Source organism: Odocoileus virginianus, chromosome 4 (genome assembly GCF_023699985.2).
Source record: "Odocoileus virginianus isolate 20LAN1187 ecotype Illinois chromosome 4, Ovbor_1.2, whole genome shotgun sequence".
NCBI lineage: Eukaryota > Metazoa > Chordata > Mammalia > Artiodactyla > Cervidae > Odocoileus > Odocoileus virginianus.
The window spans coordinates 81,841,423-81,864,631 of NC_069677.1; the positions used below are offsets into that span (position 1 = coordinate 81,841,423).

Genomic DNA, 23,209 nt, shown 5'->3' on the forward strand with positions numbered 1-23,209 from the left:
GTATCTAATGGGGTAGAGTGTAGGGAGTGGGGTGACTGAATCAAGGCCAGTTACCAGTTTTAAAATTTCCCTCTTGGTACTCATTACTCATCTGGTGGGCTGTCTAGACCGTGGCTGTTTCACCCTTTGTCCTATGGTCGAGGATAATCCTCAGTCCTTCCTCCAGGGGGTATGATGGAGCCCAAAGGAAATGAAACTTAAAATCTGTTCATTTGCCATTTCTCCTCAAATATTTCTAGAGGAGAAATGTTCAAATTCACAGCATCAATATTTAGAAGTTATTTCTGAGTTCAGATTTACTCATCTCTCTAGATTATATTGTTTTCAAGGATAAAGTAAGTTACCTTTTCCAGCCTATTGGATGAACAGGTTAACTTTTCCAGATCCACTGGAAACACTTGTAACTTTTTGCCTGTGAGATTTGTACACCGTGGATACAAAGTTTTTTTGTAGTGAAATTGTATCATACCTTTGTTGTTGTTCAGTCACTCAGTCCTCTCTGAGTCTTTGCAACCCTGTGGTCTGTAGCCCACCAGTCTCCTCTGCCTGGGATTCTCCAGGCAAGAATACTGGAGCAGGCTGCCATTTCCTTCTCCAGGGGATCTTCCTGACCCAGGGATCAGACCTGAGTCTCTAGCATTGCAGGCAGATTCTTTTCTGTAAGAGCCATCAGCAAAGTCCCATAAGTTAAGCCCATCCTTCTAAGCCTTTATTTACTGTTTATTAAGGCTTCTCTTGAGCTCACAGTCCGGTGGGAGAGACAGACTAACAGTGCAGAGTGTTTCCAGGGTGCACTGACTACACTGGTCATGGAGTCGATGGGGCTGAGCTTGGAGCAGCTGGGGCGGGGGCTGAGGAGAGGGTCAGTGAGGATGTGTCAGCTGGGCAGGGTTGTGTGGGGTGAGTAGGAAGGTGTTGGGTAGAAAAGCAGGAATGCCTAAGAAACTGAGCGGGCTTGAACTAGAGAGAATTGGAATCAGAGCTGGACAACTGGGCTAGTCCATGTTGTCACGATCCGCAGGTACCATGTTAAACATCTGCATTTTAGTCTGTCAGTCACAGGGAACCCAAAGAGGCTTTTGAGTGGGCAGGGCACCTGGGGTTTGGGAACTGAGGCGCAGCCATCTTATTTCCCAGTGCACCCTGCAGACAGGGTCTGAGTCTTGTGACTCATCATAACCCCCCCAGCCATCCCACAGTACCCCTCTTGTAACAGCACTGACTGCTCACGTGGCCTTAGACCAGCTCACGATGAAACCATTTCTTCATCTCATGTCTCGTCACCTGCCTGATGTTTTTCACCAGTTACAGAAGGAAGAAAGGGAGAGGAGGGAGGAAGCCGGTTTGCGTCCAAAGCACTGGTCACCGTTGGGCAGTGGTTCTGTGCCTGGAGTGTTTTCTGCACAGTCTGTTCATGTCTTCACAGGTGTGTCGTGCTCTCTGATCCCTTGAAGGACTCCTCCCGAACTCAGGAATCCTGGAATGCCTTCCTGACCAAACTCAGGACATTGCTTCTTATGTCTTTTACAAAAAACCTAGGCAAGTTTGAGGATGATATGAGAACCTTGAGGGAGAAGAGGACGGAGCCAGGCTGGAGCTTCTGTGAATATTTCATGGTGCAGGTACCTGAGTACATAGAGTGAGACTGTCCTTCTCTTTCCCTCCCTCTTCATTCTTGTGAATAGGGCAGCTCTCTTAGGGTCATTCATATGGACATAGCTTATAAGACCAAATGACAGTGTAGTGGCCAGCTTCATTCTCTTGGCTTATTAAGGAGCATTGGAGAGTCTCCTGAGTAATTTCTGTGTCAGCTGCCTCGCTGCTTCAGAGCTTGGCATCTAGCCTTTTGTGAAATGACCTTATCCTCAGAGCAGTTCTGGTTTTGTTAGTGTCTCGGGCCTCCTGGATGTCTACCATGGACCTGGCTTAGGCTGTGGAGCCCAGCATTGGTGATGACCCTGATGATAAGATGTCTACTGCCTGCCTGGCACTGTGGTTAAACTGCTTGAGTCCCAAGTATGTTTCCTCCGTAGTTTTATAACTTTGGGTTCCAATGAAAGATTGTCTTAAGCTGGTTTCTTTACTCTGGCTTACAAAAGTGTTTAGGTTTCCAAAGATTGTGGTCTATAATCAGTTCTCTTGTTTTTTAAGAGGAAGAGTGTGTTAAGTGAACAAAGTGATGTGAAACAGAGGAGCTTGAGGGAGGAGACCCTCCTTGCACTGCAGAGGGTCCTTGTTCTTTGTTCACCATGTTTTGCCTGGAAAAGCATGAGTTTTATATTTTATAATTTTCATATTTAAATATCACTTGTATATTAATTACTGAAGAAATAATGCACCTTGAATAAATAACTCTAATTAGAAATTTTAAAGTTTGTCTCTTATTCTGATGCTTCTATCGTGGTGATATTTGGATGATTTGGGTAACATCAGGGAATTTGAACATGTTCATAATTCCCTGTATGACCGACTATGACAGAACTTTCAGATTACCCTGTCTCTTTACCCTTCAATCTTATTAAACTTATTTCCTAAGAGTAGTGACAAGGAAAGAGAAGAGTCCAAATGAATATAGTGGTATTGGTTTAGAATTAGTGAACTCGTGGTTGGATAACTGGATGGCTGGATAGATAGATTCAGAAATACTGATGTATGTGTAGGTGAGGGTTAATATGTGTGCATGTAAATATTGCTTTGCTGTCTCCTCTGATGGGATCTGGGAAAAAATGACACCTCAGTAGCAGTGAGCAGACTTAGTGCTAAGATCTTGGTTTCTAAACTGCATTCTCCAATAAAAGTTGCCACATCCTTGTGGATGTGATTGGTTCCAGGGCTAATGTAGGGAAAATAGCAATATTTTGTAAAAGCAGAAAGTAAGGAGGTGCTCAGGAAAAAGGTGGAGGTCTGTCAAAGGAGCACACACACCACCTCCAGGGGCCTCCTGACACCCAAAGCAGGAGCAGTGTGTGCAGCAAAATGAGTAATGACAGACCAGAGATTCACCCTGTGGGACAGAATTAGTATCCTTGTGTCTCCATAGATATAAATAAGTAGTTGGTTTAATAAGTAAATGAAGGAGAAGATTCCGCTGTTCCACAGAGCAGAATTCTAATTAAAGAGTGTGTGTCTGGGAAGGCAAGGAAGTACCAAGGACGAGAGGCTGAGCCGTCAGGCCTGGCAGGTCACAGAGAGACTCCAGGAGTCATGCTGGCCTTTTCCTGCTTCTGTCTGTGCACGGTCATTAACTTGATTTTCTTTTTCTTAGCATAAACATTATTCATGATGCTGCTTGCTTTTCTCTCTTGTGATCTTTCGTGGCTTCTTGTTTCAAAACATTGATTTATAATTTTGTGTTTTCTTTTATAAACTTTTTTTGGGTGACTAGGAGGAGCTTGCCTTCGTCTTTGAGATGCTGCAGCAGTTTGAAGATGCCCTGGTGCAGTACGATGAACTGGACGCCTTGTTTTCTCAGTATGTTGTCAACTTTGGTGCTGGGGGTGAGTAGTGAAGTTTTAGAAACAAGTTCTTTTCTCACCGTAGCTTTCCCCACTTTTAACTAGTATGGAAGCTGCTGTTATTTACCTAATGATTAAATCATCTTCTGTGTTTTTTAAAAAACAGATCATGCAGGATATATTCCCATGGTTGCTATAGGGAATGAATTGAGAGTTAGGTGTTAGTCACGCTTGTGGAAAGAATCTTGAGGAGTGAAAGTGTTGAAGGAGTTGTTTTCAGATATAAAGTGTCATTTCTACAGCTTGAGCTGTCTAGGGATGCTCCTGATTCTGTGCCTGCTTGTTAACATAGTGTGGGGATCTTTTTCTTCGGTTAAGAGGTTGTCTGTGTAATATTTGAGTGTTCACTACAGTGAGTCTTACATGACACCGTTGTAAACGGTGTTCATCTTTTTAACGATGTCTTAAAGTTTTCTAAAAATATGAAATTAGCACAGTGACCCATGTACAAAGAAAAAAGTTTGTGCTCACTGTTCTTTGCTTGGTATTTATTTTGGTAGAAATGGTGTCACATTATCATGACGTTTGTCTGTAGCTTGTTCTTACTAGCGGTCCATCACAGGCATCTCTTTAGGCTGACAGATGAGACACTAAGCTGTTTCTGCCAGTGGCTGCAGAGTGCTTCATGGTGTGGATTCCTGAGACTTGATTCAGCCACCCCGGCGCTGGACATTTGGGTTGTTTCTCTCTTGCTCCCACAAGCAGTGCTATAATAGATGTCTTTATCGCGGGTTCTTTTGGGAACCTTTGTCACAGTGTCTGAAGAAAGGCGTGATTTCCAGGAGCCATTGTCGTGTCTGCTAGGAGACCTGTAGGGAGTGAGGTGCAGGGGCCGCCCCCTGGCCTGTGGGCCCCGCCCTGGTTCTCAGAGTAATGTGGTGTCACCCACTGAGGCCCACTTCTGTCAGTTTTCTTGCAGTTCAGCTTTGGATTTCTTACTTTGCTGAGACACAGACAGAAACATATAACTAAAGCAATTTACTAATTAGATTTTGAAAACTTAAAGGGAGTAAAATTACATTTCTTATATCTTACATGCCCATATTATACATATATATATATGTGTGTGTGTATATATATATATATATATATGTATGTGTCTCAAATAGCTTACGTGTTTCTTACATTACATTTCACATAGTTTCTTTGTTCTCTCAGTTTTAAAATAAGCCTGGGGCAATTTAAAATCCAAAAGTAAGCCTGGACCAGCTTTTACAGTGAAGTGATAAGGGGGTTCATTTTTGTTCATTCAGACACATACTTCCCGAGACCCCTCTCGTGCAGGCCCTGTTCTAAACACAGTAGGGAACACAACAGACTTCCTTCTTTGATGGAGTTTACATGAAAGGGAGACATATGGAAACACAAGCATGTCACTCAGTCAGGTAGCGAGGGTAGCAAGTGCAGGCTGGGCAGAAGATGCAGGTGTGGGGGAGGGTGGCGGTATACTGTCAGAGGGGGGCCTAGGAGGCTCTCCGAGAGAGGCCTGACCAAACGTGGGGGGAGCCAGGAGAGTGCTGGGGGTGGGCCCCCAGCGGGGGGATCTGCTGAGGAAAGGCCTGACGGCTGGGGGGACACCTCACTGTATGGGCAGTGAGCCGCTGACTCTCAGCTCAGTTAGTGAGGGACGCTGTAGCCGTTGCTGGCCCTGCAGCCGTGAAACAATGCCACCGTGCCAGTGTAGATGTGGACATCCAAGGAGGTGGCTGTGAGAGAGGAAGGTAGATTAAAAAGTTTTTTTCCATTAGATTGAATGGCCCTGTTATTGTAGACTCTTGTGTTTAATTTAAAACCATATTTGAGTCTTTGAGCTATTAGAATCGGGGAGCCTTGTTGGAAATCTTTGACAGTTAGAGGATGTCCCCTCTGCTTCCCACTACTACATCTTCCTCATGCCTGCGGGCCCTTCCTCTGGGAGCTGGACTCAGGTGTTGACAGGGTTGAGTGGCAGACAGGCAGGAGGCTTAAGTACGTCAGGAAGAGTGTGGACATAAAAAGATAAAGACTGTCCTGTGGCCAGGCTGCTTCCCCGCACACGGTAGGGAGGAACCCCATAGCACACTCCCGCCTGGGCCTCATGCCTCCCCCCGGGTGACTGATTGTGGAGCCTGAGGTGTCCCCGACCCTCAGCCCGGCGGCCCGATCACATCCTGGCTTGTTCACAACCTTCGGGGCCCGGAACAGTGTTGTGCCTTGCAGCCTCCATCCTGTCCCCCGATGCCAGGTGCCGAGTGGGTGTCCCTGTAGTCACCACCATGTCCTATGTCCCTTGTCGGGTCCCCCACAGCCTCGAGGGGGGGCTGGTGCTTCGGGCCGCCCGTCAGTCCCCTAGGGCTCACGGTCCCACGCAGTGAGGTGAAGGAATCTGCAGTCAGCGCCTTTCACGATGTGTGTTTGTCTAGATGGTGCGAACTGGCTGACTTTTTTCTGCCAGCCGGTGAAGAGCTGGAATGGATTGATCCTCCGAAAGCCCATAGATATGGAGAAGCGCGAATTGATACAGAGGCAAGAAGCCACCCTGTTAGATCTGCGCAGTTACCTGTTCTCTCGCCAGTGCACCCTGCTCCTCTTCCTGCAGAGGCCGTGGGAGGTGGCTCAGCGCGCCCTAGCTCTGCTGCACAGCTGTGTGCAGGAGCTGAAGCTCCTGGAAGTGAGTCGTCTCCTTTCCCCGTCACCCGCGTCCCGACTGTCGGCGTAGCAACTGATTGAGTGACTGCTAGAAAGTGCACCTTCTGCCCTCAGCACAGTGCAGTGCACAGTGGCCCACAGCGAGGCTCCCAGATCAGTGTCTCAGTATAATTTTTAAGGTAACCCTGGCTTGTTCTGTGGGAGCTGGGCCTTATTGATGAAGATCACTCACCTGGGGGACACACAGAATCAGGTTTTGCAGGTAGTGTTTGTTTTCTTTCAGAGCTGTCTTTTCAGATACATGAATTTGCACATGAGCATGCCGGTAACAATGTGAGTGACACACAGCAAGCGGTGCACATTAATCAGTAGCACACAGTTTAATGGAGGTATGTTACAAACACATGTGTGCATGCGTGTATGAAAGAACACAGTTAGCTTGAAGGTGTTGGTTTGTAGTGAAACAAGTATTTTTCTAGATTAATATCCCCCAGGGCTCTGGACTCTCTTCCTGCCCGTAGTGTTGTAAACATTTTAGTGAGGTAGGGGAGCTCTAATGACTGTCTATTCTGGGGGTTCTCACCTTTTTTGTTTTAGTGACCTCTTTACATGGAAAAATGCACATATACACACTCCAAATGTTACATACACTTTCAGAGGATTCTTAGGTACCCACCCCTACTCCCCAGTTAAGAACTGAGTGGGTGGTCTAATTCCATTTTATAAAGGAGGAAAGTGGATGTGGAAGTGGTTAGGTGACTTACAGGTAACATAATTAACTTGTCACAGATCCTCCCGGCAGGCTGCAGTCCTCTCTGTTGGGCTCCACACCAGGGCTCTGGGGGCACAGTTAATGAAGACCCAGGGCACTGGCGGTAAGGGTAGTTTTCATATCATAGTCATTTCTGTTTTATGTTCCCTAAAAAGCTAAATAACAGACTCAATAAGATAAATTATTTTGCTAATTTCTAAAGAAGAGATGCCTAGCCTAGCTGAGCTACAAACTTGAGAATTTAGGACTTTTTATCAAATTATTTTTCTTCTTTGCACATCTAATCAAGCATATGAGAAAAAAGAACACTTTCCACCTTGAGGTGATGTTCTTGTGGCCACCTGTCACCGAGTAGGTTGAGATAATCTTCTTTGGCTATTCCACTCTAACTGTACAGACTCCAGGGCTGAGGGGATTGCTTCATTAATGGGACAGGGCTGCCTGTGTTCATGGGGCCTGGAGATTTACTGAGAGATTTTCTCTTGTTAGTGGATCACGGGCAAACATGGGAGTGTATTAAGAGCCCAAGCAGTTCAGCCTTTGCACTTTCAAATTGGGGTCACCCAGGAGGGCGCTTTAGGCCTCAGTGATGGTGTCCTCACTGGAGAGGGCATGTGGGGCGTCAGGCAGAGGACTCCTCTCTCTACTTTCTCATCTGAGATTCTCGCTCTAGGTTGTTGTTGGGCATTGGGGGTGGTCCTTATATCTTAAGGTAGTTTTGCGGTTGGCAATAAAGTGGATAAGTTTATTCTTAGAATTTCTTTAAATTTTATGGAGACAATCAAAATTGTTTATTTTTTTTGCATATTTGATTCCACTCTCAAAACTAGAACTCATTTCCTGTGTCTGCTAGCTTTCTTTCTGGTGATTGTTGTTGACAGTCATGTCCATGGCCAGAGGCCAGCGTAGAGCCTTGGGTTCCCCCAGACAGAGCTGGGCAGAGCCGCAGCTGCAGAGCCAGTCCTCAGGCAGCTTGCAGCTTGGGCCAGCATGTGGTGCTGGGTGGGGTTTGGTCATTTATCCTTTTTAAGCCAAAAGCATATGTACTGCAGCCACTTTGTACATTTCTTATTGTGATGTTTCTTTTGCAGAAAACGCCTGTGTTTGCTCTTTGTGGTTTGTGAAGCAAGTCCTGGTGACTTCCTTGTTGGTGCCTCAGTTGATTTATAGTATCTTCTCTGAGAGCAGGAGACACTGAGGTGGCCAGATGCCACCTCCGTGCTGCGGCCTGGGGTCATCACTCCCGGCGGTGCTTGCTGAGGCCAGGGGCCAGCTCCCGGCTTGGCAGTGTGTGAATGTGGAAAGGGTACCTGCCCACACCACTGCTGGAGTCAGGAGTAATAGCCCTAAGGTTGCATCAGGTCTGTGGGAGCTCAGATGACTCCGTCAACAAAGAGTATCTCTTTGTTGTCTACAACATTTAAACCACCCCCACCCGTTTACCAAAAGTCTAGTGTATTCCCTGCGTAAATTTGGAAAACAGACAGAGCTGCAGAAGAAAGTGTCATTGCTTTTTCTAAAGTAAGAGGTTCTCTTTTTGGTCTGTGGCCTTTCTGTGTGTAGAAGGACTGTTTGGACTTTGAGATTGTTCAGCAGTGTCTGCCGTTGCAGGAGTGTGTATCCTTGTCTGTCACCCTTGTTCAGTGCATTCACACGTAGGATGGCTAGTTCAAGGCTGCACTTGTCTTTAACACTTTTAGTGTACCTCATCAAATTGCCTTCTAGTAAGATCATCCCATTTTTAGTTACAGTAGTAATACTCTTCTCCTGCATCTTTGGTAAGAAAAAAAGTAATAAGTGTATATATTTTCATCTTTACCAGATTGGTAAGTGAGAACTATTTAAGGAAGATATTTTCTAGAATGTCGTTTTATGTTTGTTACAATGACTACCCAAAGGATTTCTCTGTTAATGCGTTTTTCTTGGTATCGGCTTGTCCTTTATCAGCATAGATTCTGATTATGTTCACAGACAGGGCTGGCCAAGAGGATCAGGACTCTTCAGGACCTAGAGACTGGCCAGTGCTGTGCGTGAGATGCCCACGCCCTGCTGGTGTGTGAGCAGGGCTGTGTCTGGGAGAAGCTGCAGGCTGACCAGGGTGGAGAAGGCCCGCCATCCAGACCTGCCAGCTGGCATTGGCATTCCTGGGTTCAGGCCCCACGGAGGACAGAGCAGAGGCTTTACTGAGGAGCGACCCTCTGGGTCATCGAGTACTTGCTCATCATGTGACCTTGAGCCCTGAGGGAGGACCTGAACTGTGAGAGGAGTGGGAGTGGACGGAGCAGGCGGCACCCGGGGAAGGTGTTGATGTTGATAAGAGCCAGTGAGCCTCAGGAAGAGGGAAAGAGGGTTAGAGCAGGAACTGCCCAGCACCATTCAGAGAGCAGCTGACTACACACAGTGGTGAGGGGAGAGAGGACCCGCAGATGAGGAAGAAACGAGTCCTGCTTGACCTCAGGAAACCCACAGTGTGTGCACAGAGCCAGCTGTGTGAGTGGGCTGTCAGAGCCCAGAGCTGCCGGGCCATCAGAGCAAGCTGTTCCCGGGTGGGGTGGGTGGGTCGGGTGGAATTGAGGAGAGGGGGCAGCTTGCATGGGCTCATGGACACTGCCTGACGTGTCCAGGGGTGGGGGTCAAGAGGTGGTCTTGTGTGAGCTGGATTTTAAAGTTTCATCCATTCAGCAGTTACTCGTTGAACACCTGTTTTGTGCGAGCCAAGCACTCACTCTGGGAACTGTTTTTAGCAGCAAGCACCACAGACTAACATCACCCCTCCTCACCCCGTGAGCTGAGTCAGGACCCATCAGGTGGACATGGCTTGGGTGGCGGGCAGAGAGAGTGAGTTTCAGGCAGAGAACTCACTGCTGAGAAAGAACTCTTGAGGAGCTTAGTCTTGGTAGACCTTAGGACTGAGGCAGGGCATGGAGGTGAGGCTCCAGAGTTCTTGGAAGCCAGGTTTGAAAGTGTACATCACCTTGAGAGTTGACTTTTATTCTACAGCTAGTGGGGAGCCACCCTTGGGTTGAAAGCTGGGGTGCTGTGAGAGGTGAGGGCAGAGAGAGGCTCCTGATTAGGAGGAGACGTGGAGAAGAGTTGGAGACTCGGCTGAGACCTGGGGAGAAACGTGAGGTCGGAGCAAAGGCACTGGGGTAGACTTTGAATAAATGGAATATAAATGGACTCAATGAATAAATGGGTCTGAGTCAACTGAATCTTATACCATCCACAAATAATTATTATTTTATGAAAAATAAAGCAAGAAAGCTTCTGGAAGATAATATGGGAGAGTATCTTTATGACCTTGAGATTAGCATATGTTTCTTAAACAGGACAGAAAGGCTTTGGCCAGGAGGGAAGAGTGTGGAAAACGGGCAGCCTGGAAATCAGGGCCTCTCGTCATCAATCAGCACCACGGAGAGGGGTGACAGGGCAGCCAGGAGGAGACAAAGGTCCATAGGCTGTATAGTCAAGAAGGACTCTTAACCCAGAGTATGGGAAGAACCCCTACAAATCAGCTTCAAAGACTGACAAATCAATAGAAAATAGGCAGCTGGCTAGTAAGCAGATGAAAAGGTGCTCAGTCTCATTCATTATAGAGAAATGCAAACTAAAATAACAGTGAAATCTACCTCCCCCCACCCCAAGTGGCTAAAGTAGAAGAGCTTGATAAGTGTTGGTGAGAACAGGGAGCACCTGGAGTTCTTACCTTGACAGGGAGAGAAGGAATGGGCACCCATCTTAGGAAAGCTGTTTGGCAGCCTCTGCTGGAGCCAAACCTGTGCTGCCCGTGAGCTGGTGATTTGTCCCTGCTCTGTCCAGGAGGCAGTGCAGGGACACTCGTGGTGGCCTTACTGTAACTGCAAGACCCTGAAAATAACCCAAATGTCCATCCTGTACAAGGGAAGCGGTCACTGCTGTCTGTGCGGACAGCAGACGGGGATGTGGCGGCAGAAATCAACGAGCTTGGAGTGGATGAGGCTGTGAACGCAGAGTCTGGCTGGAGGAGTCAGACACAAGACATGCCTGCATGTTGATTTTGTGTGCACGAGTTCATGAGGAGGCACCAGTGACGTGTTGGGAGGTGTGTGGCGGGCATGGCCCTGTTGTGGTCCATATAGGACACTGGGGTTTTCAGTATTTGCATTGTTTTAAAATATAGGTTTAGAAAAGACAAAAGAATGTCTTTAATTTTATACTTGGAAAATGGTCAGACAGCTCTTGCCATGACCAACAATACTGATATCAGAAAAGGAGAGAGGCTTGAAGAAAAGCTAAAGAATGTTTATGAAGAAATTAGTTTTAAAAAGTCTGTTGTTCACAAAGGAGTTTATCCAGAGGGCCCCGAAGTCTATGGAAAGGCACTCAGTGTCTTTCTCGTTAGGGTGTGTGAAGTGTCCAGATGCCGAGAGTGCCGCCGGGTTCCAGGTGGACTGGCAGAGCCTTGAGCTTGTCTAGGGCTTGTCCCTTGTGGGAGGCAGGCTTGCTCTTTGTCAGGTGTGATTGACGTGGGGCACTGGGGTGGGTGGCTGTCAGAAAAACTCAAGCCTGCCACCGTCTAAAGATACGTGGCTTTCAGGTGAGACCTCTGTGGGCTATTGGTACCTCTCAGCTTTGCCCCCGGTAGAGTGCCGCAGTTTGACGAGGGGGAGGCATATGCTCTGGACAGGGTCCCTGAGCTGCATCCCACCGGCCAGCTCTCCGCATCCCTTTGAGGTTGGTCCCTTGTCTGGACAAGAGAGTCATACCACTTTTATCACCGTATGAAAGTTGCTTCTGATCATGTCATTATTTTCTGTACTGATTTTTCATTTAAAGGACCTAAGTAGTTTGTCTGCTTTTTCAAAGACTGGGCAATTTAGCACGTATGGGAGCGTTTAATGGCATTCTCTGGGTCTTTCCGGTTGGTGCCGGGTCCTTCTGTTTGTGCTCAGGGTGTGTTGAAGAAGTCTTTCTTACAGGAGTTGATCTTGTTAGCTTGTGCAGCTCCTCCCCTGTCAACTGATGTGGGGTCACTTCTTAGTCCCCGTTGTGACTAGGACCAACTGGCGGGTCTCACCGGAGCTGGGGCCCCAGCTGTGAGACGCCCCATGACGTCAGTGCCCCCGAAAAGGTAGTCTGCACTGCCGGCTGTGGGCGTGAATGTGCTGTCAGTTGTGAGACATTCCTGTTTCAGAGACCCTGAAGTGTAGAGGAAAGTCCACCTTAGAACCCATCACATACAGTAGATACTTCTGAATATCTGACAGTATAGTGTTTATTATATCCCCAAGCAACAGGAGTCCATTTTTACAAATGTAATTACACCTAAAAAATCAATAGCAGTTCCCAAATACCATCAAATATCTACTTAATACTCAGATTGCTGTGTTGCTGTATGATCTGAAATGTGTTCCAGTGGTCATCTGAGGTCTAGCTTCCCACCTTCAGAGTGTGTGCTCTTTAAACTGAGAGGTGACCAGTTTCCAAACCTAGAGTAAGTGCTGACAGTCGGCCTTCTTGTAGGCATCTTTAATAAGCTTTTGAGTACACTGCTGAGATCACACCCCTGCCAAGGCCCTCCGTCTCATTGGGAGTGTGAGCCACTGAGTGCCTTTGGGCACAGGTGGCCCTTCCTCCTGTAGCTCAGCTGCTGCCCTTGTTTTTCTGCCCCTTTCTCTTCCCCGTGGTCATGCAGAGTCTGGGTGGCTGCCGGGAGGGGCTTCCCCGAGTGCCCTCCTCAGCGCCTGCGCCTGTGCCCCACAGGTCTCCGTGCCGCCCGGCGCCCTGGACTGCTGGGTGTTCCTGAGCTGCCTGGAGGTGCTGCAGAGGATAGAAGGGTGCTGTGACCGGGCGCAGATAGACTCGAACGTTGCCCACACCGTGGGCTTGTGGAGCTACGCCACGGAGAAGGTAGCTGCGAGTGCAGAGGGAGCCTGTCTGGGCTGTGCCCCCGGGGCAGGGATGGAGTTCGCTGTTGGGGAAGTGCTGCACATGCGGTCCCTCCTTGGGGGGCGCCGGCTACCTCAGGGGCGTCCGTAGCGACATGGACGTGGTGGGTCCCTGCCAGTGTCTCTGACTCCAGTGGACGTCAGATACTTGCTGTGCTCATGCTAAAGATGGACTTCTGCCCCGGGAATGAGGGTGCTGGAGACAAAGCAGGGTGAGCGTGAAGCCTGTGCAGAAATCAGGTGAGGACAGTGGTCCTGTGTGGGCAGCAGGAAAGCCCGGTGGCAGTGCAAACAGAGTGGGAGACCTTGCTGGTTGCGAGTGACCAGAGTCAGAGGTACTCCCAGGATGATCACGTAAAAGGTTTGAGTTTGAAAGGATCATAGCAAGATGTGTTTTTATATCCAGACAAGAATCTTTTGGGTAGGAAAGCTAAATTTTTTGTGCTTAGATGGATGTTAACTATAAATTAGTAAATTCTCTACTGGTTCTTATAGCAGATTAATTGAAATTTGGTATCTATCTAAACAGCTGAAGTCCCTGGGCTATCTGTGTGGACTTGTGTCAGAAAAGGGACCTGACTCAGAGGACCTCAATAGGACTGTGGATCTTTTGGCAGGTTTGGGAGCCGAGCGGCCTGAGACAGGTACTTTTTGAAATGTTCACAAAATCACCGAGAACGTGGGCTGTGGTTGGCACGTATAATTCAGATTCTGGCAATATAACTGCTCACTATTTGGGAAGTTACACTCATTATCAGCTGACCAGATTAAGACACAGGATATTTTACCCTTTAATCACATAAAGAGATGTCAGAAATAGTTTAAGAAAGTATAAGGGTTCTTAAAACTGTGTCTGAGTTTCTGACAGGCTTACATTGAGCTGGTCAAGACTTTGTACAGCCCTCATGAAGTTTAAATGCACCAATCTCCCCCAGTTACAGGTGATTTATTTTTCTGATAATATGGCCAGACAAGTCCTTTTATTGAGTAAATTGCTCCTAGGTGATAGAGCACTTTGAAAGGAGCATTACTGATTCTTTTAGCATAATGATAAGTGTGAGTTAGCAGGGCTATTGCTGACTAAATCACACCTAGTGACCTGAGAGGACTGCTGCTGACTCGGATCAGTTCATCAGGGAAAGTGTGTGATGTGTGTGTTGCTCTGTTTCAACCTGAGAGCACTTCACAGCATTCTGAAAGTAATTCAGTTTATTGTAGGATTTGTAACACATGCTTAAAGACTTCTAGCCTCAGTTAAAGATAAAAGCATTGCACAAAGTGTTTAGATTACATCATGAGTATGTTAACTGGACAAGAACGTGAGTAGTAGTGTGGTTTCAGCTGACATGGTTGTGTTGGTAGTTTCCACAAGCATCAGACAAAGTCCTGTACCTGTGACATTTGCGGCTGAACATAAAGTCATGACTGGATGTAATGAAGATGAATAAGGACTCTTATTTCTTTCTGTTTAAGCCAACACAGCTCAGAGTCCTTATAAGAAACTCAAAGAAGCATTATCATCAGTAGAAGCTTTTGAAAAGCACTACTTAGTAAGTATTTCAAGTGTTGCCTGTCCACCGGTGGCAGAAAGCCTGTCTCTGTGAGATTTTGCTGCATTTATAGTATTTGGGATTGGGAGTGAGCTGGTGTCTGGGACCTCCTTGCTGGGCTAAGTTCCCTCAGCCCTAGGGAGTTGTGGATGCACCTGAAGTAGTTGGTGGGTTGGTATCCACAGTGCCATAACTAGGCATAAAAGCATCCTTGGATATTTATCGTTCTGTTCCCCATGGGATTGCTCCTTCAGTGGAGCATAAATTGTAAGAAAGGCTAGTGAATGATTTTCTGTATATAGAGGAACAGTTTGAACCTGAACAGGGCTTATTGTACCTGATTTTAAAGGACTTAAATTCGGGCATTCTTAGAAAGCAGTGCAGTAGAAGTTCAGTGGACCACCTGCGTTCCCAAGTCACGGTTAATTGAAGAGCATCTGACAGTTGTCTCTGTTACTCAGAGAGTGAAAAAACACTAAAAATGTTACCTGCATGTGGAAAGTACACTGAAAAAAATTATTCTATCCCTGCTGAGTTCATGTTTCTTTGCTTATTATGTTCATAGTTTATATACAAGTTGATGACTTTGTATAAATCACTGTTTTGTAAAAACTCAAATAATACAGAAAGATCCTGAGTAAAAAATTGTTATATTAATAAGGAAGTCTTTTGCTTTAGCTTTGGGTAAATGAATGTCAGGTCTGTGTAGCATTAAATTTGAAGTACAGAATTACTCGGTCTTTGCTTTTCCACAGGACTTGTCCCATGCCACCATCGAAATGTTCACGAGTATCGGGAGGATTCGATCTGCTAAGCTTGTTGGAAAGGATCTGGCAGAGTTTTACATGTAATTGATTTTGAACTTTTCTCTGAATTTCAGACATCTCCCATGTGTAGTAATAGGTTTGTTATGTAGGAATTAATATGAAGTGTACCTAACTTGGTAGAATAAAAATGTAAATTGTTAACCAACCATCATCATTTTTTCAGAAGATTCCTTCTGAATACCAGAGTTTAGTTTATTAACCATAGTAATTGTTACTAATCTTTGTGTTTCTTTAATCACTTTAGTGAACTTTTGCATAAATGTTACACACATGTAGATAATGTGTGCCCTGTTTTATGCAGTATATGGTGTGTGTTCTACATCATTTTCTCTGGGTGCTCGTAAGTGTCCCCTCGAGGTCAGTGACGTGGAGTACGTGCATGTATCACCTCCAGGAGAGAGGGCTGAGCTCTGAGTGCCTGAGAGCCAGAGCGTACAGAAACATGAACGTTTCTCATCTGGCTCCAGCTTCCGAGTTGGATTCCAGAGAAAAGACTCAAAATGTGGTGTATTTCATATGTAGTTGGTAAATAGCCTGTCAAAGAGAAGAACCCTGGCTGGCAATGCAGCTGCTAATTCAAAGCACTGGAAAAGATACAAGTTATGAGGGAAAAGATGGTTATTTTCTCAAAAGAAATATGTGTTTGAAGTGGTATCTGGATATATACAGTTTGTAATTTTATTAGATGAAACAGGAAAGAATAATTTATTGTAACTGGTTGAGTAGGCAGGGAAGGGATTAGTAGATCATCTAAGTGAACATCCTGCTGTTTTGGTGTGGCTGGAGCAGCCAGCAGTCACAGAGCCAAGGTGGGGTCTCTTGAATCTCCATCTGGTGTACTGAGGACTGAGTTATTATTGTTTAGTGGAATAGAGAAGCCGTGCCCTCAGATGCTATGAGCTCAGCCCCCTGAGGCTGGCACTGCGGTGGGGTGATGCTGGCCTGCTAACGGGAGACTTGGGTCCTGGTTCTGGTGTCACCATGGACTAGCCAGCCGGGTGGCCTTCGGCCTGTGTCTCTGGGGGCTGGGTGGCAGTGATCTCCCATCCTGCACTACAGTGTACAAATCATTGGCTGGAGATACTAACTGAAGAAGGGTGGAAAGTTCTGGCCCCTTTAAATGACAGGATGAGAGAGGACCAGAAAAGTCTGGAAAAACTGGCACATGTAATTTGATAGGCTTGAAATTGAGAATTTGGGAACTCTCACTGTTTCAGAGTAAGGTCCTGAGGGCTAAGATTTTCTCCCAAGATGCCAGGAGAGCAGATGCTTGTTCATTGTTGGCCTTTATCCTGCAAGATCAGCAGTCCCAAGCCCTCTGGGAAAGGCCAGGGCATCCGTGTTGTCACTGAAGCTTGGGCAAGCTTCGTTAATTGTATTTTAAACTTTGGTTTGTTCTGAATATCTTGAAGGTTTAAATTGGGCCTGGGAAGATGTTCTTTTATGTGATATGTGTTGCTATTTAAATCCTTCATAGTTCTCTGTAAATCTTTGAAACCTGCTCAGTGCTTTGGCCTGAGTTTTGGAGTTGGCTCAAGCTCCCATTGGTTGGTCCATGGAAACCACTCTATTTTGGTGTGTCTCCAGGAGCTAGGGTGGGTCCAAGCCCAGGTTTCTAGCTTCCTCCATACCTGCTTCTGTGCTGGTGGGCAGATCCTTCCCCCTCCTTCATGCTTGGCGGCCTAGCAGCAGCTTGAAGTCATAAGTGATGCCCTCACACTCTTATCCAGAGACTGAACTTTGAAGGCCCTTCAGCTAGTGTAGGATGCTGGACAAAGAGCGTGTGTGGGGTTACCAGCCTGGCACGTTTCTTGGGTCCGGTTATGTGTTCCTGATTGTGTGTTCTTTCTCACCTCGGGGGCTGGGCGGGGGGCAGTGGTCAGAGGAGGACTCTGGATGGCACCAGTGTCGTGGTGTCGCCGAGATCACCAAGGGTGGGGAGCAAGCCATGAAAGGTCTGAGTTTGTTGATTATCATGACCCATTATGAAAGCTTCTGTTTGTTGATTTGCAAGGAGAAAGAAGTCTCCTCAGAAGGCAGAGATGTATCTTCAGGGAGCCTTGAAAAATTACCTGGCTGAGGGCTGGGCGCTGCCAATCACACACACAAGGAAGCAGCTCGCTGAATGTCAGAAACGCCTTGGACAGATTGAGAAGTATCCTTTTAAGTCGAGTACATTTGTGAAATAGGAAAATTGCTGTCTGTCTGTATAGCAGCAATGCCCACAGTCGCATGTCCATAGGTGCCTGGAAATTGGGAGAGGGAAGCCTGCCTTGACATGTGCCCCTGTTGGTAGAAGCTGGTCAGGTGTCTGCCTGCCTGCCTTCTGCGTGAGTCCCTAGGACCCTGGAGGAAGGGGCGCACCAGCCGGCTGCACCCCCTGGGACTGGGGCTGTGTGTGTGGCGCGCCCCCCCACGTGGCCCTCTCCGGCCCCTTGACTCTGCACTCAGCTACCTTCAGACCAGCAGCCTCCTGGCCAGCGACCAGCACCTGACCATGGATGAGCGGGAGTACTTCTGCAGAGAGATCCTCAGTTTCGCCAGCCAGCAGACGGACAGCCCAGGTGAGACTCATTTCTGAAACTTTGTTACAGGAACATTCCTGGTGGGCCAGTGGTAAAGACTTCACCTGCCAGTGCAGGGGCTTGGGGTTCAGTCTTGAGATGGGAAATAAGATTTCACATGGCCCTGGACCAGAAAACCCAAACCTTAAAACAGAAGGAATGCTGTGACAGATTCAATAAAGATTTAAAAAACTTTATTATGAAAAATGTCAGATGCCCTAGAAAAGCAAAAAGAATAACACTGTATATACCAGGTGATGTATACTGACTGCCTAGATTCTGCAGTTGCTAGCATTTTGTATAGCACCCGTGTGTCTATATCTTCCTACTTTTTTCTTTCTGCTGAACTTTAGAGCCGCTACAGACCACGAGGAACACTCCACTTTGGAATAGTGTAGCATCTTCTGAAAATAAGAGTGGTCCCCTAAACTCCCTGCCCACAGAAGGACAGTGTTCTGGCTCGGGCTTCCAACTTAGCCCTCTTCAGGTCTACCTCATTGTCTCAAACAGGGTTTTTACGATTATTTTATATTAGAAATCACTGGCCTGTAGTAGTCCAATCAGGGATCACATACTGCATTTGATTGTTACATCTCAATTCTTCTTGACCATCTTCCCATCTTTTTTTTCCAGACACCAACCTTTTAAAATGTCACGGTTTTACTGAGATAGAATTCACATATCGTGTCATCCCCCATTTGCAGTGTGTAGCCTAGTGGTTTTTAGCCTAGTCACAGGTATGTGCAGCCGTCACCACCGTGAAGTTTAGAGCACTTTTACCCCTCAAAAGCAGCCCGCACCCCATACTCATTTCCTCCCAACTTTCTCCCACCCCCACCTTCTCTCCCACCCCCACCCCGCCAGGTTCCTGGGAGTCACTAGCCTGCCTTCCGTCTCTGAGGATACGTGGTACGGGTATTTCATGTAAATGGAATCATACAGGTGTGGTTTTTTGTGACCAGCTTATTTCACACAGCACATTTTCAGGATCCGCCTGTGTTGTAGTGTGTGTCAGCGTCTCATTCCCTTCAGTGGCTGAATAACATTCCGTTGGTTGGAGGGACCGCACTCATCCCCTCAGCAGTTGCGGGTTGTGAGACACTGACTCCTGGAAGTCACTGGGTCAGGTGTCTTATAGACCATCTGACCTTCTGAAATGTGTTTCCTGTGGGCGTGTAGATCTGACAGGACAGTAGATCTGACAGACTTTCCTCCTGAGTGCTTTAGCGAATATACTTGATACGCGTTGCAGTGTGGTGAGATTAGGTTCATGGTGACTTTCAGCTTCTCGCATTCAGTTCATCAGGAGGAGGGTTTATCTTAAACAGTCACTGTCACCATCAGCTTGGCGGCCATGACAGAATGCCACAGTCTGAGTGAGTTCCTTCTGGAAGCTGACTGCCGAGGGCCACACGCCCTCAGGGCTGGTTCCTGATGAGGCCTCCTCTCCTCCTGACTTCTCCTTTTATGACCAGGGGTGCAGGAGGGGAGACAAGCCAGGAGAGAGATGGATAGATTCAGAGACAGACAGGGCTGTCTGGTGCATCCTTCTGTAAGGGCCCGACGGTCCCTGACCTCACCCAACCCTAATTAACTCCCCCCGGGGAACCACTTCCAGTCACCATCGCTCCGTGGAGTAGGGCTTCAGCCGGAGAGCTGGGGGGGCCACATGCTGGCCACAGCCGTTGCTGACTGCTGGGAAGTCAGTGTGCCCAGCGGTCTTGGCCTCCGGTCGACGTGGCCCGTGACTGCTGGGTGTGCCCCTCACACACAGCCCCCTGGAGGGGCTCTCAGGGCCAGCGTGGCACAGGGCTGTGTGCCGCGTCTGCTGTGTGTGAGACCGTGGACTTCCACTTGTCCCCCGCTCCGTGGCCTCTCCGTGAAGAAGCTCTCCTGTGCCCGTCCCTGCTTTCTTGTGATTTTATACCATTGCTCTCAGCACAGCCTTCAGTTACTGGGTGTTTATAAACACCTCCTGGTCAGTCCAGCGGCCTGGTGGGTCCTCTTGACACGGTGCTGGTGGAGGGTGCAGTGGATTTGCCCCTCTGGTGCCCGAGGGCTGGGACTCACTGCCATCCCGACTCGCCGCATCCTTGACTCAGCTCCCAGAGTGGCACACACCGGGGCTCACTTATTCCAGATGTAGGGGGAACTCAGGCGTCTTCACTAGAGAACTTTTTGTGTGGGTGGGAGGGTGGTGGACTTTCTGAAACGGCTCTAGGATTTGGACTTTACAAATCTCATTTTGAAATTGAGGAGTTAGTTGACCTGTATTTCTCTTGGGTTTGCGAAAGCAGGAGTTAGAGACCTTAAATTTCTTCAGGTTTTATGATTTCCAGGAGGTATCTGGGCATGTGTTTCTGTTCTGCTTTTTACAAATAACTGCTTTTGACAGAGTAACTCGTTTTGGTGTGTGAAGATGGCATGGGGTCAGGAAGGTCCAAACTGTCTCTGTCACACGTCACTGCTTCCGGCCGGCGTGACAGTGACTGTGTCCTGCTCTCTCTGAGCCTCTGACAGTGTGACTGGGGAGTGAAACGTGTACTGTGTGTCCACAGGTCACAGGGTTGCCCTCCCTATGCACTCCTTCGCACAGCTGCGCGACCTCCGCTTCACCCCTGCCAACGCCGTGGTCCACGTGGGTGGCGTCCTGTCTGTGGAGGTAACTGTGTGCAGTCAGATGCCCGTGCCCATCCCCGTGGAGCAGATCGCCATCCACGTCCACTTCAGCATCGAGAAGAACAATTACCGGAAGACCGCCGAGTGGCTCACCAAGCACAAGATGGCCAATGGGGTTGTCAGCTTCCCGGCAGAGGCCTCGCCCTTTCCCACATCCCAGAGCAGCCTCCCCGCGCTGGAGCTCTACGAGATGTTTGAGAGGAGTCCTTCCGACAACTCCCTGAACACCACAGGGATCATATGCAAGAACGTCCACATGCTCCTGCGGAGGCAGGAGAGCAGCACGTCCCTGGAGGCGTCCTCGGGCCTGGCTCTGGAGGACGGGGCCCACGTGCTGAGGTGTGCCGGCGTGACCCTGCAGCCGGGGTCCAACACCATCGTGTTCAGGACGCAGGTATGTGCTGAGCAGCAGCTGGCTTTGGGGCGGTCAGAACGGTGGTGCTTGCAAGCACCGTCTGGAGAAGCTGAGCGTCCAGTGGTGGCCTCTGCTCCATTAGCCTGGCTCTGGTTTATCCTTACAGAAAAATAGACTGGTGTTTTGAAAAAAATCTTCTATACTTGCATAGTTGTAAGGCAGTCAATAAGTTGTGCATAAAGTTCTTAACGTAGATAACTATTTGCATTCTCACTGGATTTAGACTTTTTCGCTTTGTATTAAAATGTATCCTCATTTGTTAAAATGAGGATGTTTCAAAGAGGCAGCACTCTCACGTGAAACTTTCTTTTCCTTTTGTGGCCGCTCAGATGGATGTTAGTATCTTCTGCCCACTCGATACAGATCTTCCCCCCACCCCCCCAGCGCAGCATGTTCTGTTAGTTCCTCTGAGCCTGCACAGAGGCTGGGTCAGTGGAACGTATGGCTATTCGCCACATGTGTTTTCAGTCTAGTCCTGGAGCAGGTCTTAAATTTCACGCTCCCTGTCTCCATTGAATACCTTTTCCAGAAGAGAATGCCACAGATAAAGTTAAATTGAGAAAGCACTGTTAGAAGCGTCAGGTCAAACTTAAGCATCAGTTACTCACCCAGATCTCTACTAAGAGATTCTGAGGGATCTTTTGAAGAGCCAGAATGTAGACGTGTTAGCACAGAGCAGCAGGATAAAGAGGGTGAGAACAGCGGTCCCTTCGGGGGCTATGGCTCAGCCTTCCCTTGAGAAGCTCGTTGTCAGGTGGGGACGATGGTGCCAACGCGTGTCTCGCCCGTAGGCCAGGGAGCCGGGAACGTACACGCTGCGGCAGTTGTGTGCCTCGCTGGGTCCCGTGTGGTTTGTGCTTCCTCACATCTACCCTCTGGTGCAGTACGACGTATACTCACAGGAGCCGCAGCTGCTTGTGGAGCCACTGGCCGGTAAGGGGGCCGGGGTGGGAGGGGCGATGTGCAGGTGTCTGAGGGCCTGGGGTGGGCGGGGTGTGGGACCCTGTACATGTGTCTGAGGGCCTGGAGTGGGCGAGGCGCGGGACCCCGTGCAGGTGTCTGAGGGCCCGGGATGGGCAGGGCATGGGGCACTGTGCAGGTGTCTGAGGGCCCGGGGTGGGTGGGGCATGGGACCCTGTACAGGTGTCTGAGGGTTGGGGTGGGGGTAGGCAGGGCGAGGGACCCCATGCAGGTGTCTGAGGGCCCGGGGTGGGCGGGGCGCGGGACCCTGTGCAGGTGTCTGAGGGCTGGGGTGGGCGGGGCACTGTGCAGGTGTCTGGGGTGGGCTTTGCTCCTTTACTGAAGGGAGTCACATAAGAGGAGGCTTTCTCCTGCATTGCACTCTGGCCCTCTGCGACCGTGTCCTCTATAGGTGACACTGTGGGGAGCATCATGGAGATTTTGCCTGGGACCTGTGGCTATTTTGTTCATCTGAATATTTGCTTCTCTGTAATTGCTACTTTAATGTTTACTAAACATTCCATATCAGAAAATACGAAAAATAAGAAAAATTTGGCTAAATCAGCTGATGTCTGCTGCAGAGAGTTTAATCAGTAAATATTACAGTTTCCTGCTTAGAATTCCAAAGCTAAATGCTAGATTTAGTTATGACCTATGCTGTGATCAAAAGTCTTCTCCATTGAAAGTGTTGATTAACCTTGACCCCTGGCATGGCATTTGAGAATTCAGTGCTGCTGTCCTTTTTGTTAAGTTCTCAAACTAGGAGGACTTGGTATAAACGAATTATTGAAGACGACATGGCACTTCAGTAAAACACTAATGATTAAGTGTCTCAGTTAATGGCTGGGAGCAGTGTATTTATTTGCTCATTTCTTCCATTTGTGGAAAAAAATCAAGGAAAGCTTTTTTGCTGTTTAATCTCTCCAAACTCCCCGTTTTTACGCTTTTAAACTACTCCCTTGACTTCCTGGAAAGGCGCTCAGATGTGGAGCACAGTCTCACAGATGACTGCTCATCAGAGACCCTTTTGTGAGAAAGGCTGGGCCGTGTGGCTGGGAGGTGCTGGCGTGCGCCTCCACGCTCCTCTGGGCCCTCGCTCCCTTACCACCTCTCACCTCCCCTCCCTGGTTCTTGTCGGCCGTTCCTCCTCCTTGTGTCTTGTCTCTTGCTTCTTCCTTCGGCCTTCCCTGGAGCCGATTCTCAGAAACCTCAGCCCATTCCCTCCCCTCCATTTCCATCCAGGAGAAAATGTAGCTGTATCTTCTGCCAAGCTGCTGCTGAACCAAAGATCTGGAAGAGGCCTGACCTGAAAAAGCCAGAGGAAAATCTGAATAGCAGCAGCACATGCGATTTCATTAGTTTTTTTCTCTAG

General features: G+C 48.2%; 1 protein-coding gene across 1 annotated transcript in view; it reads left to right on the forward strand.

Annotated features, from left to right (window-relative positions):
- TRAPPC10 (trafficking protein particle complex subunit 10) overlaps positions 1-23,209 on the forward strand; it is a 74,552-nt gene that overhangs the window by 31,375 nt on the left and 19,968 nt on the right. The window contains exons 5-15 of the mRNA XM_020883575.2: positions 1,427-1,622; positions 3,386-3,497; positions 5,918-6,165; positions 12,658-12,804; positions 13,372-13,486; positions 14,316-14,392; positions 15,148-15,239; positions 17,234-17,374; positions 17,671-17,783; positions 20,342-20,856; positions 21,669-21,810. Of these exons, the coding sequence (XP_020739234.2) occupies positions 1,427-1,622; positions 3,386-3,497; positions 5,918-6,165; positions 12,658-12,804; positions 13,372-13,486; positions 14,316-14,392; positions 15,148-15,239; positions 17,234-17,374; positions 17,671-17,783; positions 20,342-20,856; positions 21,669-21,810 (1,898 nt within the window). The remainder of the gene's footprint in view (positions 1-1,426; positions 1,623-3,385; positions 3,498-5,917; positions 6,166-12,657; positions 12,805-13,371; positions 13,487-14,315; positions 14,393-15,147; positions 15,240-17,233; positions 17,375-17,670; positions 17,784-20,341; positions 20,857-21,668; positions 21,811-23,209) is intronic.